Raw genomic sequence first — 19,746 nt, forward strand, 5'->3', positions numbered from 1 at the left:
TCTAAGAGGTTTTGTCTGCAGCTCGTCCTACTACACATCTGCAAAAATATGTTTTAGTATGAACTCTCTGGTATTTTCTAAGCTGTAGTTTTTGAAAAAGTATTTTTCCATATTTATTACATTTGCATGGTTTTTTTTCAATATAAATTCCTTGATATTGAACGAAGTTTAAGCAATTGCTTCAGAGGTTTCCTCTAATACAAAATGCGTACAATAAGATCTGTGATACAAGCAAACATATTACAACCCTACTACAATCTTCTTCTTCACTTTAAAGTCTTTCATTTTCTTAAAGATATTTTGACAGTAGTTGCATGTATAATGTTTTTATTAAGCATGAACTCTCTGATGCTGAGTAAGTTGTAAGCATATATTAATGGCTTTTTCACAGTGTTTATATTTGTACAATTTTTCTCAAGTATAAATGCTTTCCTGTGAAATAAGGTGTGAGCCAACGTTGGTTAAAAGTTTTGCGACACTGTTCACACATGTAGACGTTTTCTCCAGTATAACTTATCTTACCTACAATCAAGTGTGACAACCATTTAAAAGCTTTATCACATTCTTCACATTTCTAGGATTTCTCACCACTATGATTTCTTTTATGTTTAGAAAAGTTTGAGGTGTTTTCAAAAGCACTGTCACATCTTTCTGGTTTGTAGAATTTCTCTCCAGTATGAATTATCTTATCTGTTAAGAATTGAGAACTTATTAAAGGCTTTGCCATATTCTTCACACTAACAGGGGTTCTCTGCAGTATGAATTTTTTTATGTTTAGAAAGAATTGAGGACTGGTTAAATGCTTTGCCACATTTTTCACATTTGTAGGGTTTCTCTCCAGTATGAATTCTCTTATGTGCAGTAAGAGTTGAGGAGTGGTTAAAGGCTTTGCCACAATCTTCACATTTGTAGGGCTTCTCTCCAGTATGAGTTATCTTATGTGCAGTCAGTTGTGAGGACCAGTTAAAGTCTTTGCCACATTCTTCACATTTGTAGGGTTTCTCTCCAGTATGAATTTTTTTTATGTTTAGTAAGAGCTGAGGACCAGTTAAAGGTTTTGCCACAATCTTCACATTTGTAGGGCTTCCCTCCAGTATGAATTATCTTATGTGCATTCAGTTGTGAGGACCAGTTAAAGGCTTTGCCACATTCTTCACATTTGCAGGGTTTCTCTCCAGTATGATTTTTTTTTTTATGGCTGGTAAGAGTTGAGGACTGGTAAAAGGCTTTGCCACATTCTTCACATTTGTAGGGCTTTTCTCCAGTATGAATTATCTTATGTGCAGTTAGTTTTGAGGGCCAGTTAAAGCCTTTGCCACATTCTTCACATTTGTAGAATTTCTCTGCAGTATGACTTATCTTATGTTTCTTAAGGTATGAGAATCGGTAAAAAGTTTTGCCATATTCTTCACATTTGTAGGGTTTCTCTCCAGCATGAGTTTTCTTATGGGCAGTTAGGTTTGAGGATTTGTGGAAATCTTTGCCACGTTCTTCACATTTGTAGGGTTTCTCTCCAGTATGAATTCTTTTATGTGTAGTGAGGTTTGAAGACTGGTTAAAGGCTTTCCCACATTCTTCACATCTGTACGGTTTCTCTCCAGTATGAATTATCTTATGTGTAGTAAGTTGTGAGGACCATTTAAATTCTTTCCCACATTCTTCACATTTGTAGGGTTTCTCTCCAGTATGAATTTTCTTATGTTTAGTAAGAGTTGAGGACTGGTAAAAGGCTTTGCCACAATCTTCACAGTTGTAGGGCTTCTCCCCAGTATGAATTATCTGATGTGCAATTAGGTATGAGGGCCAGTTAAAGCCTTTGCCACATTCTTCACATTTGTAGAATTTCTCTCCAGTATGACTTATCTTATGTTTCTTAAGGTATGAGAATTGGTCAAAAGCTTTGTCACATTCTTCACACTTGTAGGGTTTCTCTCCAGCATGAGTTATCTTATGGGCAGTTAGGGTTGAGGATTGATGAAAAGCTTTGTCACATTCTTCATATTTGTAGGGTTTCTCTCCAGTATGAATTCTCCTGTGTTCAGTAAGAATTGAGAACCAGTTGAAGGCTTTGCCACAATCTTTACATTGGTAGGAATTTTCTGCAATATGAAATCTTTTATGTTGACTTAGGTGTAAGAGCATGCAAAATGATTTCTCACATTTTTTACATTTGATAGGTTTCTTTCCCATATGTCTTATCTTATATCTGTTCGAATTTGAAAGTTTATGAAAGAATTTTGCATATGGATCACATTGAAATATGTTTCTCTGGGTAGTTATCAAACACTGGTTTAATTTGTTATCATCTTCTTTGTGCACCTTACACTCATCCACAGTTTTATAGCCTTTTTGTAACTGTAAATTCTCATGTCCACATTTTCCACATTTTTTCAGTATCACTTCTTGAAAAGAATCTTTAATGTACTGCTCTGGCCAAAGGTCTTGGGCAAAATGAGAACATATAACTGAAAGAAATAAAAATAACAAATTACTTACTAGACACAGAGAAATAAAGTTTACAAATCTAACCTATAATATTACACAAACTACAAAAACAAGATGGCATAGGAAAATATCAAAGGCCCTCATTCCTTTATAGACATGTAAATGTAACAAAAACATACCAACCAAATTACATCTGAAAAAAATTTATAAATGAGCTAAGTGTGTGAAGTGCCCATGGTGAGAACAATGCAAAGAGCCACCTAGAAGTGAAAGTCTGTTACATTTACCCAACACAGCTCTTCCTGCTCCCCAGTATAACATAGTGTCTTTAGAAGTAAATTGCCAACATTTTTTTAGCGACAAGTAAAATACTGGCACATTCATCTTATTACTTGCTTCTAGGAGCCTTTCCAGACACTGGTATGTGTCTCTTATGAAATACAATGCTGAAAGAAACAGTGGTATACTTTGGAGTGACAGCTTAAGTTTGCTGAGACTAAAGGTAAATGTTGCAGCTCCAGAGAGACTGCCTTACCACAGAGAGAAAACAGATGTATCACGTGATTACTATTAAGAAGAAACATGAATAAACTCTTTTAACTAAAAAATAAAGACAACATTTCAGACAAGACACATCCTAAGAACATGTTTGAGAGACTCCCAGAATCTCTAACCAAGACAATTTGTTCAGATCATGCCAGGACAAAGCTACATTATGAAGACTGTAAGAGGTAGCCTTTTTTAATGTCCAAATTTCAATCAAAGATTACAAAGTATACAAAATAAGGCAATATGTTTCCATAAAATATAAAATTTTCAAAAGAAACCACAAAAAAGATGTATCTACGTTGATTTCAAAATCTGAAAATAAATTAAATACTCAATGAGTGAAAAATAGGAAGACAGAGAACTATAGAAAATCAGAAAATGAAGATAAGAACATAAATATTTAGAATATCAAAACCAGAAATTGTAGAGGTAATAAATACAAAAAAGAATAACTGAAAAATCTTGAAAGAAACGATGTAAAAATGAAGAAGCTCAACAAACTAGGAAACACACAAAGATATTTATAACAAACACATATATAAGCACAATTTCAAAAGTCACAGACAAGATGTGAATCTTTTGAGCTGCAAGATAAAAGTGATGCGTCATTTGCAAGCATAGTCTTACAAGACAGCCAGTGAATTGTCAACAAAAATTTTGCAGGCCAGAAGGGAGGTGTGTGATAAAGTCAAACTCCTGAAAAATACAGCGATCAAGTAAGACTAATACCATCAGCAAATCTGTCCTGACAAATAAAAAAAAAAACTTTCAAAATAACAGAAATTCTGAAAAGTATATTGGAACTCCAGAAACCCTACATATAAAAGTGCTGAAATCAGTTGCTTCTTTTGAAAATAATTGATTATTTTCAAAACATGATTCAACGAAAACAACACATAATCATATAAAATACAGTATTTTCTAGGAAAGATTATATACACATATATACTTTTAATTCTAAGTCTATGCACATACACCAAAATGGAATTTCTTAGCATTATCATACTGCTGCAGAAAACATTTTTAATTATTCCCTAAAATTTGAAAGAGAAAATCACAGAAATCATTATAAACATCTGTTAATAAACATACAACAAAAAAGATATAATTAGCAAAATCAATGAAAAATTTGAGGGAAGATGTAATGAGAAAAAAATTATGCATGCAACTGCAGTTCCTTTTTACCAGATTGAAATATGCTGTTGTATCTTTTACAGGTTTATGTAATCCCCAAGGTACCACAAAGAACATATGTGTATGGATACACAAAACAAATTAAGAAATAAAATAAACAGACACAAAGACAAAAGAAAATGAGTGACCAAGATATAAAATCAAATAAAACAATAAAATAACATTAGTACATCTGTTTCAGAAAATTATTTAAATATATATCTTTAACTTTCCAATCAAGAGACATATTTTTAATAAAGAGATTTACTTAAATATTTTAAAAGCTGAGATCCAATTTGCCTTTCTACCAGAGTAAGCTGAGATCTACCAATTAAAAAAAAACTGAAAGTGGCACGATGGATGTAGATATTGCATGTAAATATTAACCAAATGACAGAAGAGGTCAAAATAATATTACATAAGCTACATCTTTTTTTTTTTTTTTTTTTTTTTTGAGACGGAGTCTCACTCAGCCCAGGCTGGAGTGCAGTGGCTGGATCTCAGCTCACTGCAAGCTCCGCCTCCTGGGTTTATGCCATTCTCCTGCCTCAGCCTCCCGAGTAGCTGGGAATACAGGTGCCCGCCACCTCGCCCGGCTAGTTTTTGTATTTTTTTTCTTAGTAGAGACAGGGTTTCACCGTGTTAGCCAGGATGGTCTCAATCTCCTGACCTCGTGATCCGCCCGTCTCGGCCTCCCAAAGTGCTGGGATTACAGGCTTGAGCCACCGCGCCCGGCCATAAGCTACGTCTTAAGTGAAAAACTTCCATATTTTATAAAATGTGCAAGTCAAAACTGCAAAGAGACAAAGAAGAACATTAAACAATAATAGATTCATTTACTGATAACATAAATCAAATGTGTGTGTGTATCTCACATTAAGTTTCCAAATATATAAAGCAAATATTGACAGAGTGGAAGAAATACCAACACAGCAATATAATTATAGTAGGACATTGCAATACCCTACTTTCCGTAATAAAAGTGAAACCAAACAGAATATTTGTAAGTGAAGAGAGGACTTGAAGGCAGTATAAAACTATTATTTCTAACAGAGGTATAGAGAAGACTCCTCAACAATATCGGGATACACATGCTTCTCAATTGCTCATACAACATTCTCCTTGATAGACCACATGTTAGGCCAAAAAGGAAGTCTTAACACATTCGTTAAGACTGAAATTGTGTGGATTATATTATATGAACAAAATGGAATGAGAGTATAAAACAATAATAGAAAAAGAATTTAAAATTTACAAATACATAGAAATTAAACAACACATTCTTGAGCATGCTCCTGTTCAAAGGTAGAAATAATTGATATTTTGAAAACGTCCAGACTTCTCAATGTAATCTACAGATTTAATGCAATGTTTTAAAAAATTTCTCATTGAATTTTGAGGAAATAGAAACAACAAACCCAAAAATATATGAAGTGTCAAGAGACAATAAAGTACCCAAGAGTCTTCAAAAAAAGAAAATGTTGAAGGGATTATATATAGTTCCTGATTTCAAAACACATTACGAAGCTACAGAATTAAAACAATTTGGTATGAATATAATGGGTAAAAAGTACACTAATAGAATGCAGCACCTATATAAACTTTCACATATATGGTTATATGAAGAGTTATTTTCATATCCATAATTATTGCAGCAATTTTACTGAAAGCCAATAGATAAAAGCAATGCAAACTTCTTTCTATTTTTTGTTTGTTTGTTTGTTTTGAGATGGAGTCTTGCACTGTTGTGCAGGCTAGAGTGCAGTGGCACTTGGCTCACTGCAACCTCCACCTCCTGGGTTCAAGCGATTCTCCTGCCTCAGCCTCCCTAGTAGCTGGGACTACCGGTGCATGTCACCATGCCCAGCTAAATTTTGTATTTTTAGTAGAGATGGGGTTTCACCATGTTGGCCAGGATGGTCTCCACCAATTGACCTTGTTATCTGCCTGCCTCAGCCTCTCAAAGTGCTGGGATTACAGGTGTGAGCCACTGCACCCCCAGCAGCAATGCAACTTTCTGTCACCAAAGCATCCAATAGATATAATTTGCAATATAAAAATACTGGAATATCACCCAGGATTTTAAAAGCAGGAAATAATCTAACAACTCTACAAATAAAGCTTGATGACATTATCCAAAATAAAACGACCTAGCCAAAATAAGGCAGAGATTGTATAAGACATATGAGGCAGTTATACTCTTAGAAAAAGAAAACAAAGTAATGTTTGCAAAGTGCCAGAAAATCAGAAAAATTGGTTGTTGTTTAATGTACACTGAGATTTAGCTTTGCAAGATAAAAACATTGTAAGGGTATGTTGCATAACATTATCACTATAATTAATATTAATATCACTAAACAGAATATTTAAAAATATTTGATAATGGGCCAGGTGCGACGACTCACGTCTGTAATCCCAGCACTTTGGAAGGTCGAGGTGGGTGGATCATGAGATCAGGAGTTGGATACCAGCCTGGCCAACACGGTGAAACCCCGTCTCTACTAAAAATACAAAAATTAGCAGGGCGTGGAGTCATGTGCCTGTAATCCCAGCTACTCAGGAGGCTGAGGCAAAAGAATAGCTTGATCCAGGAGGTGGAGCTTGCAGTGAGCCAAGATGCCACCACTGCACCCCAGCCTGGGCAACAGAGTGAGACGCCATCTCAAGGAAAACAAAACAAAAAAAAGATAATATTTTATGTGTTTTGACAAGTAAAATGAACAATAATACATAAAAAGATATAGTTATAATAGTTTCAATTTTATCTTCAAATCCCAAAGTGTTTCTCCCACACAGAAGTAATGTAGATTCACAACAGATACTGAAATTAGGAGAATTTTTATAACTGGTCACCTAGCCAAGACTGAACGACCATTTACAACAAACCTACACAACAAATATACAAGTCATAAAATAAACAGAGATGATATTTATAGAGGCAAACAAACACAGAGGTAATTATATTGACAGTAGACATATGGCTGATTTATATTTGATTCTGCTAGACACTGTCTTAAATTGTACAGAGTTAAACACTGTCATACACAATTATAACATAAAACACCAAAACACAAATAAATGGTGTGAGGTGGCATACCTTAAAATATATAACACAAAAATATAATATTGCAAAACAAAATTAAAATATGGAATGTAAAATGTATTGGACATCATCAAGGTAGATCATCATGAAAGGAATCTTAGGAGAATATAGGGAAAAAGTGATACTGAGGTTACTTGAAGACAAAAAAGGCTGAGAACTTTCCAAATTTTGATGTAATAAAAAAATTTTGAGCTAATACTTAATTCAAAATTATTTTACTTCAAAAACAAGATAAAAATAAAGACTTTCCAAAATAAAAGTTCAGGGCATTTATTACAACTACCACAGTCCTACACAAAATGTTAAATGGTGGCCAGGCACAGTGGTTCAGGCCTGTAATTCTATAGCTTTAGGAAGCCAAGGCCAATAGATCACTTGAGACCAGTAGTTCAAGATCAGCCAGAGAAACATAGTGAGACTCTGCATAAAAACAAAAAGAAACGCTAAAATGAGTCCATTATGCTGAAAAACAAAATGATACTAGTTAGCATCATAAAACATATATAAATATAAAGCTCTCTATTAAATGTAAATACAGACACATGTAGAATTTTTTTACTATCATAATGATCCTGCATAAAACCCTTAAAGTTCTTTTATAGATATAAAAAACAAGATACAAATCTGCATAAATCTGTTAATAGATACACAATGTAAGATAATATAGTTTTTAATATTAATAACAAACTGGAAAATTTAACAGTATAGGTTTTCTATTTAATTGAAGGTGTGATGAGATTAAAATGCATTGTTTTAATTTTAAGATGTTTTATGTAATCTGTTTTCAATATGGTCACATTATATTTCAAGATGATTACATTATACTTATGGAAAGCATGCAAAACAAAATAAAAAACAATCAAAGCATGTCACAACAAAATTAAACAAAAATGAAGGCAGTAAAAAATGAGAAAAGACATATCTACAAGAAATGCATAAAATTGTGACAATGAAGTGGTTTCTGCAGATCAGCAGACTTAGTCTTTCCCCCTGCTGGCTCTGAGGAATCTGGGCAGTCCAGATATACAGAATTTCCCCCAGTGAAGCACACCCCCTTCACCAAGAAGCAACTAGAGTGCCTTGTTAAGTGGTTCCTGAATCCTGTGCATCCTGACTGGGTGAGACTCCCCAACAGGCATTGTAAGACAACTTATAAAGAAGTATTCCCATTGTCATCAGTTCAGTGCCCATCTGGGATAAAGCTTACAGATGAAGGAGCAGGCAGTTCTCTCTGCTGTTCTACACACTTCACTGGTGACACCTCCAGGCGTGGGAGAAACCCAGGCAAATAGGATCTGAAGTGGATCCCAAGCAAATCACAGTGGCCCTACAGAAGAGGGGCCTGACTATTAAAGGAAAAACAGAAATAGGATCTGAAGTGGATCCCAAGCAAATCACAGTGGCCCTACAGAAGAGGGGCCTGACTGTTAAAGGAAAAACAGAAAGCAACAACAGCAGCACCAACAAAGATGACGCCACAAAAACCCCATCCAAAGGTCAGCAGCCTCAAAGACCAAAGCTAGATAAACTCATGACGATGAGAAGAATCAATTAAAAAATGCTGTAAACTCAAAAAGCCAGAGTGTCTCTACTCCTCCAAATAATCACAACATATCTCCAGTAAGAGCACACAGAACTGGGAGCAGGCTGAGATGGATAAATTGAGAGAAGCAGGCTTCAGAAGGTGGGTAATAATTAACTTTGGTGAGCTAATGAATCATGTTATAACCCAAGGCAAAGAAGCTAAGAGCCATGAAAAACATTACAGGAGCTGTTAACCTGAATAACTAGTTCAGAGAGGAACATAAACGACCTGATGCAACTGAAAAACACAAGATGAGAACTTCACAATGCAACCACAAGTATCAATAACTGAGTAGACCAAGCAGGGAAAAGAATTTCAGAGCTTGAAGACTATCTTGCTGAAATAAGGCAGATAAGATTGAAAAAATAAAAATAAAAAGGAATAAAAAAATCTTTGAGAACTATTGGGTTACGTAAAAAGACCAAACTTAAAACTGATTGCAGTACTCTAAAGAGATGGAAAGAATGGCCAGGTGCGGTGGCTCAAACCTGTAATCCCAGCACTTTGGGAGGCCGAGGCGGGTGGATTACGAGGTCAGGAGATCAAGATCATCCTGGCTAACATGGTGAAACCCTGTCTCTACTAAAAATACAAAAAACTAGCCAGGCGAGGTGGTGGGCGCCTGTAGTCCCAGCTACGCGGAGGCTGAGGCAGGAGAATGGTGTGAACCCAGGAGGCGGAGCTTGCAGTGAGCCAAGATCGCACCACTGCACTCCAGCCGGGGCCACACAGCGAGACCCTGTCTCAAAAAAAAAAAAAAAAAGAGAGATGGAAAGAATGGAACCAAGTTGGAAAACATACATCAGGATATCACCCAGAAGAACTTTTCCAACCTAAAAAGACAGGCCAACATCCAAATTTGAAAAATCCAGAGAACCCCAGTAAGCTATTCCATAAGAAGATCAACCTCAAGACACATAATTATCAGATTCTTCAAGGTTAAACTTCAGGAAAAAATAAGAGCAGTCAAAGGGAAGGCCAGGTCACCTACTAAAAATTGGACCTCTACAAAGACACCCTACAAGTCAGAAGACATTGGGGGCCAATATTCAGCATTCTTAAAAAAATGAATTTCTAACCCAGAATATCCAGTGAAACTAAGCTTCATAAGTGAAGGAGAAATGAAATCACTTTCAGACAAATACTGAAGGAATTCATCAGTACTAGGCCTGCCTTGCAAGAGCTCCTGAAAGAAGCACTAAATATGAAAAGATAAAAGCACTAAAATATGAAACCACTACCAGCAAATGAAAAACACACTGAAGTACAAAGACCAGTGACACTATGAAACAACTACGTCAACAGGTCTGCAAAATAACCAGCTAGCACCACGAGAACAGGATCAAATTCACACATAACAATATTAACCTTAAATTTAAATGGGCTAAATGCCCCAATTAAAATACACAGAATGGCAAGCTGGTTAAAGAGTCAAGACCCACTGGTGTGCTGTATTCAAGAGACCCATCTCACATGCAAAGACACCCATAGCCTCAAAATAAAGAAAGGGAGAAAAATTTACCAAGCAAATAAAAGCAGGGGTTGCAATAGTAGTTTTTGACAAAACAGACTTTAAACCAACAAAGATCAAAAAAGACAAGGAAGAACACTACAAAATGGTTAAGGGATCAATTCAAGGAGCACCTAGATTTGTTTTTGTTTATTGATTTAATTTTTGAGATGGAATCTCACTCTGTCACCCAGGCTAGAGTGCAATGGCGAGACCTTGACTCACTACAAACTCCACCTCACAGGTTCAAGCAATTCTCCTGCCTCAGATTCCTGAATAGCTGGGATTACAGGCACCCACCACTATGCCTAGCTAATTTTTGTGTTTTTAATAGAGACTGTGTTTCACCATGTTGGCTAGGCTAGTCTCAAACTCCTGACCTCAGGGTACCTGCCTACCTTGGCCTCCCAAAGTGCTGGCATTACAGGCATGAGCCACCACACCCAGCCAACACCCAGATTTATAAAATATACTTAGTTCCTACAAAGAGACTTAGACTCCCAAACAATGACAGTGTAAGACTTTAACACCCCACTGCCAATATTAGACAGATCACTGGGAAAGAAAAATAATGAGGATATTCAGGACTTGAACTCAGCTGTAGGTCAAGTAGAACTGGTAGATATTCACAGAACTCACTAGCCAAAAACAACACAATACACATTATTTTAATTGCCACATGGCACTTACTCTAAAACTGATTATATAATTGGAAGTAAAACACTCCTTAGCAAATTCCAAAGAACTGAAATCATAACAGTTTCTCAGACCACAGTGCAACCAAATTAGAACTCAAAAGAAAGAAACTCACTCAAAATCACACAACTGCATGGAAACTCACTCAAAACTACACAATTGCATGGAAAACGTACTCCTGAATAACTTCTGAGTAAATAATAAAGTCAGAAATCAAAAACTTATTTGAAACCAATGAGAACAAAGAGACAATACAGCAGAATCCCTGGAATGCAGCTAAAGCAGTGTTAAGGGGAAAAAAATAGCACTAAATACCTACATCAAAAGCTTAGAAAGACCTCAAATTGACTTCCTAACAACACAACTAAAAGAAAAAGAGAACCAAAAGCAAACAAACCCCAAAGCCAGCAGAAGACAAAAAATAACGAGGATCAGAGTGGAACCATAGGAGATAGACACAAAAAAAACCCTTCAAAAAACCCTATGAATCCAGGAGCTGTTTAAAAAAATAAAATAAAATAGATAGACCATGAGCTAGATTAATAAAGAGAAGAATGAAATAGACACAATAAAAAATGATAAAGCAGGTATCCGCACTGACCCTATTTAAATACAATCATCAGGGCAGGGCGTGGTGGCTCATGCCTGTAATCCCAGCATCTTGGGAGGCCGAGGTGGGTGGATCACCTGAGGTCAGGAGTTCTAGACCAGCCTGACCAAAAAAGTGAAACCCTGTCTCTTCTAGAAATAAAAAAAAATAAAAAAATAAAAAAAAAATTAGCCGGGCATGGTGGCAGGCACCTGTAATCCCAGCTACTCAGGGGGCCAAGGCAGGAGAATCACTTGAACCCAGGAGGCAGAGGTTGCAGTGAGCCAAGATTGTGCCATCGAACTCCAGTCTGAAGGACAAGAGCGAGACTTAGTCTCAAAAAAAAAAAAAAAAAAAAAAAACACCAGAAAATACTATAAACACCTCTGTGCACATAAACTGGAAAATCTAGAAGAAATGGATTAATTACTGAACACATACACCCTCCCAAGACTGAACCAGGAAGAAGTTGAATCCCTGAATAGACCAACAACAGGTTCTGAAATTGAGACGGTAATAAATAGGCTACCAACCAAAAAAGAGCCCAGGACCAGATGGATTTATAGCCGAATTCTACTAGAGGTACAAAGAAGAGCTGGTACCATCCCTTCTGAAACTATTTTAAATGAAAGAAAAGGAGGAACTCCTCCCTAACTCATTTTGTAAGATCAGCATCATTCTGATACCCAACCTGGCAGAGATATAAAAGAACAACAAAACTTAAAACCAATATCCCTGATAAACATCGATGCAGACCAGGCACGGTGGCTCTCGCCCCTAATCCCAGCACTTTGGGAGGCCAACGCTGGCAGATCAGTTGAGGTTAGGAGTTCAAGACCAGCCTGGCCAACATGGTGAAAACCCATCTCTGCTAAAAATACAAAAATTAGCCGGGTGTGGTACTGCATCTCTGTGATCCCAGCTACTCAGGAAACTGAGTCAGGAGAATCGCTTGAACCTGGGAGGTGGAGGTTGCAGTGAGCCAAGATTGTGCCACTGTACTCCAACCTGGGAGATAGAGTGACACTCTGTCAAAAAAAAAGAAGAAAAAAAAAAAAGCTGGATGGAGAATCAGAAAACTATTTTAAAATTAATATGGAACCCAAAAAGGCCCCATATAGCCAAGACAATCTTAAGCAAAAAGAACAAAGCTGGAGGCATCATGCTATCCAACTTCAAACTATACTACAAGGCTGTAGTAATCAAAACAGCCTGGCACTGGTAAAACAGACACATAGACCCATGAAACAAAATAGAGAACTCAGAAATAAGACTGTATATCTACAACAACCTGATCTTTGAAAAACCTGACAAAAACAAGCAATAAGGAAAGAACTCCCTATTTAATAAATGGTTCTGGGAGAACTGGCTAGGCATATGCAGAGAATGGAAACAGGACGTGGTAAGAAAAAGACTTAGTGTGAGGTGAAAAAGCCAGGTTCAGGCTGGGCACGGTGGCTCACACCTGTAATTCCAGCACTTTGGGAAGTCAATGAGGTCAGGAGTTTGAGACCAGCCTGATCAACGTGGTGAAATCCTGTCTCTAATAACAAACTGCAAAAATTAGCTGGGCATGGTGGTGGGTGCCTGTAATACCAGCTTCTTGGGAGGCTGAGGCAGAAGAATTGCTTGAACCAGGGAGGTGGAGGCTGCAGTGAGCTGTGATTGAGCCATTGCACTCCAGCCTAGACTACAGAGTGAAACTCCATCACAAAAAAGGAAAAAAAGCCAGGTTATTTTAATGAACCAGCTCTCATTTGAATTAATGGAGTATAAACTTTCTGATTATCAAAAGGATGGTCCCAAGACATTATGAGAAATTTAGCCCCATGATATAAACACTTCCCCACCAGCTTCCACATCCAACATTGAGAATTACATTGCAGCATGAGGTTTGCAGAACATGGACATCCAAACCATACCACAAACAAACTAGGCTTAACACACATGTACAAAACTTTTCAGTTAAAAGCAAAATAATACACAATATTCTTATTTGCACCTGATGTATTCTGTTAGAACACGTAACAAGTCTTATTAAAGAATACCAGCTGGGTGTAGTGGCTGATATGTGTAATTTCAACAATTTGGAAGACAAAAGTGAGAGGATCCCTTGGGACCACAAGTATAAGACCAGTGTCAGTAACATAGTGAGACCCTAGTGACGACCTCGTCCCTACAAAACATTAGCCAGGCATGGCAGTGCATGTCCATAGTCTCAGCTACTCAGGAGGCTGAGGTGTAAAGATCACTTGAGTCGAGGAGGCTGAGGTTGCAGTGAGCCAAAATTATGACACTATACTCCAGCCTGGGTGACAGAGTATGATCCTGTCTGAAAACAACAACAAATAAATTTAAGAAGACCAAAATCATGCACTGCATGGTAACTGATCAAAACTGAATAAAACTAGGAATTAAAGGCTGGGTGCGGTGGCTCATGCCTATAATCCCAGTACTTTGGGAGGCTGAGTCAGGCGGATGACCTGAGCTGAGGAGTTTGAGACCAGCCTCAACATGGAGAAACACCATCTCTACCAAAAATACAAAATTAGTCGGGTATGGTGGTGCTTGCCTGCAATCTCAGCTACTCAGGAGGCTGAGGCAGGAGAATTGCTTAAACCTGGGAGGCAGAGGTTGCGGTGAGCCGAGATTGTGCCATTACACTCCAGCCTGGGCAATAAGAACAAAGCAAAAGCAAAAAGAACAAAGCTGGGATTACAGGTCCATCTCAAAAAAAATTAAAAACTAGGAATTAAAAACAAAAGTAAAACTGGCAAATCCAACAATATCTAAAAATAAAACACATGGGCTGAGTGCAATGGCTCACACCTGTAATACTACCATTTTGGGTGACTGAGGCAAGACTGCTTGAGCCCAGGAGCTGGAAACTAGCCAAGGCAACATAGGAAGACTCTGTCTCTAATAAATTACATTACATTACATTACATTACATTACATTACATTACATTACATTACATCGCATCGCATCGCATCGCATCGCATCGCATCGCATCGCATCGCATCACATCACATTACATTACATTACATCACATTAAAATAAAACACATTCTTCAACACATTCCTGCTCAAGGGTCAAAAATTTTATTTTTGTTAAGATGCCAATATAACTTACAGAGGTGAACAAATTCAATGCAGTCTAGATAAAAATCTCAATAGCACAGTTATTACAGAAATATTCTTTAAATTTTTTTAATTTGATCGTGAACTATAATTAAACAAACACCCACGAAAAGAACAAAGAGGCATTATTCTTCCTGATTTTAAAACATTAAAAGCTACAATAACAAAACAGTATGGTACTGATACAAAGACAGATAAACAGATGAAAGAGGAGAATAGAGAGTTCAGAAATGAACCCTTGTGTATATGATTAAATGATCTTCTGCAAAGCTGCTGTGAACACACAATAGAGAAAAGATAATCTTTTCAAAAAATAATGTTAAAAACTAAATATCAACACTGATAAAGTTGGATCATTTCCTTGAACCACATACAAAAAATGTTTTCAATAAAATACACTCATAAGAAAAAAACAAGTGTCTTAAAACAAAATAGAAAAAAGTCATGAAATGGGTGTTGGCACTATTTTCTTAGATACAACATTAAATGCATGAGCAACAACAGAAAAAGAACAGGAAAATTTACACTCTACTTCAAAATTTCTCCACATTAGAAACAAAAAACATTCAATTGAGTGAAAATGCCTCATAAGAAATGGGAGAAAATATTTGCAAGTCACATGTGATAAGAGTTAATATTCGGGCCAGTCACAGTGGTTCAATCCCAGCACTTTGGAAGGCCAAGGTGGGTGGATAACCTGAGGTCAGGAGTTCAAGACAAGCCTGACCAACATGATGAAACCCCATTTCAACTAGAAAGACAATATTAGCCGGGCATGGTGGTGCACGCTTATAATCCCAGATATTTGGGAGGCTGAGGCAGGAGAATCACTTAAAATGGGGAGGTGGAGGCTGCATCAAGCCAAGGTCACACCATTGCACTCAGACTGGGCAAGAGCAAAACTCTGTCTCAAAAAAAAAAAAAAAAAAAACCGGAATATATAGACAACTCTTAAAACGGAACAATAAACTTGAATAACTTGATTTAGAAATGAACATATAATTGAACTAAATTTTTATCAAAAAAGATACACAAGACCAGGCACAGTGCCTCATGCCTGAAATCCCAGCACTTTGGGAGGCCAAGGCGGATGGATCACCTGAGGTCAGGAGTTTGAGACCAGCCTGGCCAAGGTGGTGAAACCCTGTCTCTACTAAAAATACAAAATTGGATGGGCATGGTGGTGCACGCCTGTAATCCCAGCTACTCAGGAGTCTCAAAAAATAAAAAAATAAATAAAAGCACAAATTGGAAAAAGCATTTGAAATGGCACACAAAATTAATAATTTGTAGAGAAAACACGTAAAATAAAATGAAAACGAAATCACCTCACATCCATTACAATGGCCACTATAAATTGTTTAAAGATGCCAAATCTGTTAACGATGCAATGAAAATGAAACCTCTGTTGATTGTTGGTAGAAAGCAAAGATGTAGTCATTATTTTTAAATGTTACATTTCTCAAGTAATTAAAAATGGAATTATCAAATACAGCAACTCCATTAATGAATCTATATTCAAAATATGCAACAAAAGACCTAGAAGACATATTTGAACATCTATGATTATTGTACCAGTACTCACAAAAGTCAAAAGGCTGAGGCAACCCGGGTGTCTCTTGATTTATGAACACATCAAAAATGTAACATATACATACAATGGAATATTATTCAGTCTTAAAGAAGAAAATCTTGTCACATTTTAAGATAAACTTTGAGAATACTACGTCACCTGAAATAAGCCAGAGACAAAATGATGGACTTAATTCTACTTATATGAGATATCTTAAATAGTCACACTTATAATAACGGAAAGTGGAAGGGTGTTTGTCAAAGGCTAGGGAGAGGGTAAAATGGGTAGTTGTTACTTAATGGGTATTTAGTTTTAGTTTCACAAGAAAAATTTCTAGAAGTCTTTTGCATAACAATGTGAATACACTTAACATGGCTAAAATGCGATTATTTTTATTATTATTATTTTTTGAGATGGTGTTTCACTCTTGTTACCCAGGTTGGAGTGCAATGGAGCAATCTCAGCTCACTGCAACCTCTGGCTCCTAGGTTCAAGCAATTCTCCTGCCTCAGCCTCCCGAGTAGCTGGGATTATTACAGGCACCTGTCACAGGCCCAGCTAATTTTTGTATTTTTAGTAGACATAGGGTTTCACCATGTTGGTCAGGCTGGTCTTGAATTCCTGACCTCAGGTGGTCTGCCCACCTCAGCCTCCCAAAGTGCTGGAATTACAGGAATGAGCCACCGCACCTGGTCTGTAAGACTTTTTTTTTTCTTTTTTTTTGAGACATTCTCATTCCGTCACCCAAGCTGGAGTGCAGTAGCACAATTATGGCTCACTTCAGCCTCAAACTTCCAGGCTCAAGTAATTCTCTTCTCTCAATTTCCCAAGTAGCTGAAACCACATGTGCATACCACCATGCCCAGCAATTTTTAAAATAATTTTGTGGAGAGGGAATCTCCCTGTGTTGCCCTGGCTGGTCTCAAACTTTTGGGCTCAAGTGATCCTCCTTTCTAGATCTCCCAAAATCCTGGGTTTACAGTTGTGAGCACCACCATGCCTGGCCCTGAAATGTACACTTAAAGAAATTTAAGATGGTAGGGTGGGCATGGTGGCTGATGCTGTAATCCCAGCACTTTGGAAGCCGAGGTGGAAGGATCACTTGAGGGTCAGGAATTCAAGACTAGTCTGGCGAACATGGGAAAATCCTGTCTCTACTAAAAATACAAAAAAATTACCCTGGCACAGTGGTGGGCACCTATAATCCCAGCTACTCGGGAGGCTGAGGCAGGAGAACTGCTTGAACCCAGGAGGAGGAGGTTGCAGTGAGCCGCGATTACGCTATTGCACTCCAGTCTGGGTGACAGAGGGAGCCTCTGTCTCAAAAAAGAAAAAAAAAAAAAGATTTAAGATGGTAAATTTTATGTTATGTGTTTTTTACAACCATTAATTTTTCTTCTCCTTTTCTTTTCTTTTTTTTTTTTTTTTGAGAGAGAGCATCGCTTGAACCCGGGAGGCAGAGGTTGCTGTGAGCCAAGATCAGGCCACTGCACTCCAACCTGGGCAACAAGAGCAAAATGCCATCTCAAAAAACAAAAACAAAACAAACAAAAAAAAAAACTTGAAGAGATGTTTGCTCCATCAAATTCACAGACACCAATGCAAAACTATATTGTGCCCATTGTCAATGCTTCTATTTTAACATACTACTGGAAGTAAGTGGCAGAATGATGAGTCAAAAACATTTTTGAAAAGCCACTGAAATTGAAGGCAAATAAGTAAAAAGTTGCTCTTTGTGGATATGATCTTATACATAAAAAAAACCATAAACACTGCATTGAAAGTTGTCTAAACTAATAAATACACTCAGTACATTAGCAAAATATTAACATACAAGTATAAATTATTGTTCCATACACTTAAACCATCTGATACAATAAAAAAATCTTATTTACAATAGCATTAAAATAATAAATTTCTGAGAGCAAATTTAACCAAAAAGGTAAAAAGTCTTTACAATAAAACATATAAGATGGGCCAGGCATGGTGGCTTATGCCTGTTATCTCAGCACTTTGGGAGGCCAAGGCGGACAAATCACAAGGTCAAGAGATCGAGACCATCCTGGCCAACATGGTGAAACCCTGTCTCTACTAAAAACACAAAACATTAGCTTGGCATGGTGGCATGCACCTGTAGTCCCAGCTACTCAGGAGACTGAGGCAGGAAGATTGCTTGAAACCAGGAGGCGCAGTTTGCAGTGAGCCAAGATCGTGCCACTGCACTCCAACTTGGCAAAAGAGCGAGATTCCTTCTCAAAAAACAAAACAAAACAAAAAAGATGTAAGACACCAATGAAATAAATTATTGAAGACACAAATTTTAAAATATTTCATGTCCATGGATTGAAAGAATAAATATTGTTAGTGTCATATTATCTAAAGTAATCTGCAGATTCAATAAACTTCCTATTAAAATTCCAGTGACATTTTTTCACAGTAATAAAAAATACAATTCTAAAATTTACAAGAAACTGCAATAAACTTCGAAAAGCCAAAGCAATCTTGAGGCAAAAGAACAAAGCAGAGGGGTATTATACTTTATAATTTAACTATATTTCAAGAACATAGTAATTAAAAACAGATGAAATGTGCAGAAAGATTACCAAACAAAACAATGGAACAGAAACCACTACTTTCACACATTTCAGACATGACGAAAAAAGAGAACTAAAAAAACAGTTTAATACAGAGTTTCCCAAAATTATGCAGATATCTGTCTGTACCCCAAAAATAATGGAAAAGCAGGCAGATTATACAGTATTTTATATGCCATGAAAAGAACTTTGGCTCTCACTGTAAACTTGAAGGAAGATCACCAAAGAGAAAGTAGAATCTTTAAAGAATTTAAAAGCATAAGACAGAAGATACTCCTACGTAACAGCAAAAAAAAATTCCCAAAAAACAAAAAACTCAGGTGTCCCAGAAACTATTTCCTTTGGAACACGGCTTCCCAAATCACATTTTAATGACCAGCTTTCTTTTTGACCTTTGGAATTCTCATCTGTGTCATCTGTTGTGTTCACTCTCACCTACCTGGGGGTTTGGCTACCATCTCATGACTCTTTATATTCCAGGACTCTTTTCCTTGCTCCAGACAGGTGACCAGGTCTGGCTTCGTGACAGCAATACCTGCTTTATTAGAAATAAATAACTTGAATCTTTCTCATATTCTCCAATTACCAACCTAGCAGTATGCTTAGTAAAGAAGAGGTAATAGAATATTCTCAAAAATTAATCTCAAAATACTAATTAATGAGAGAAATTTCTAAATATTTAGAAAATATTTTAAATTTGTAGGTCCTTAATTTCACTACCTGGTATTCATGAATCAAAAAATTGGGGGTGAAGAATAGATTTTAAAATATGGGCAAATATATATATA

General features: G+C 36.8%; 1 protein-coding gene across 1 annotated transcript; it reads right to left on the reverse strand.

Annotated features, from left to right (window-relative positions):
• Positions 1-719: 719 nt before the first annotated feature.
• Positions 720-19,497, reverse strand: LOC108542675 (zinc finger protein 708-like). Its single transcript, XM_017892779.1, is given in 3 exon segments — positions 720-1,022; positions 1,024-2,465; positions 19,398-19,497. Coding segments are annotated over 3 exon segments (1,746 nt in total). The 5' UTR covers positions 19,417-19,497; the 3' UTR covers positions 720-737.
• Between the last annotated feature and the right edge of the window lie 249 nt (positions 19,498-19,746).

The sequence above is a fragment of the Rhinopithecus bieti genome, unplaced genomic scaffold, assembly GCF_001698545.2.
Source record: "Rhinopithecus bieti isolate Rb0 unplaced genomic scaffold, ASM169854v2 scaffold_23747, whole genome shotgun sequence".
Taxonomy (NCBI): domain Eukaryota; kingdom Metazoa; phylum Chordata; class Mammalia; order Primates; family Cercopithecidae; genus Rhinopithecus; species Rhinopithecus bieti.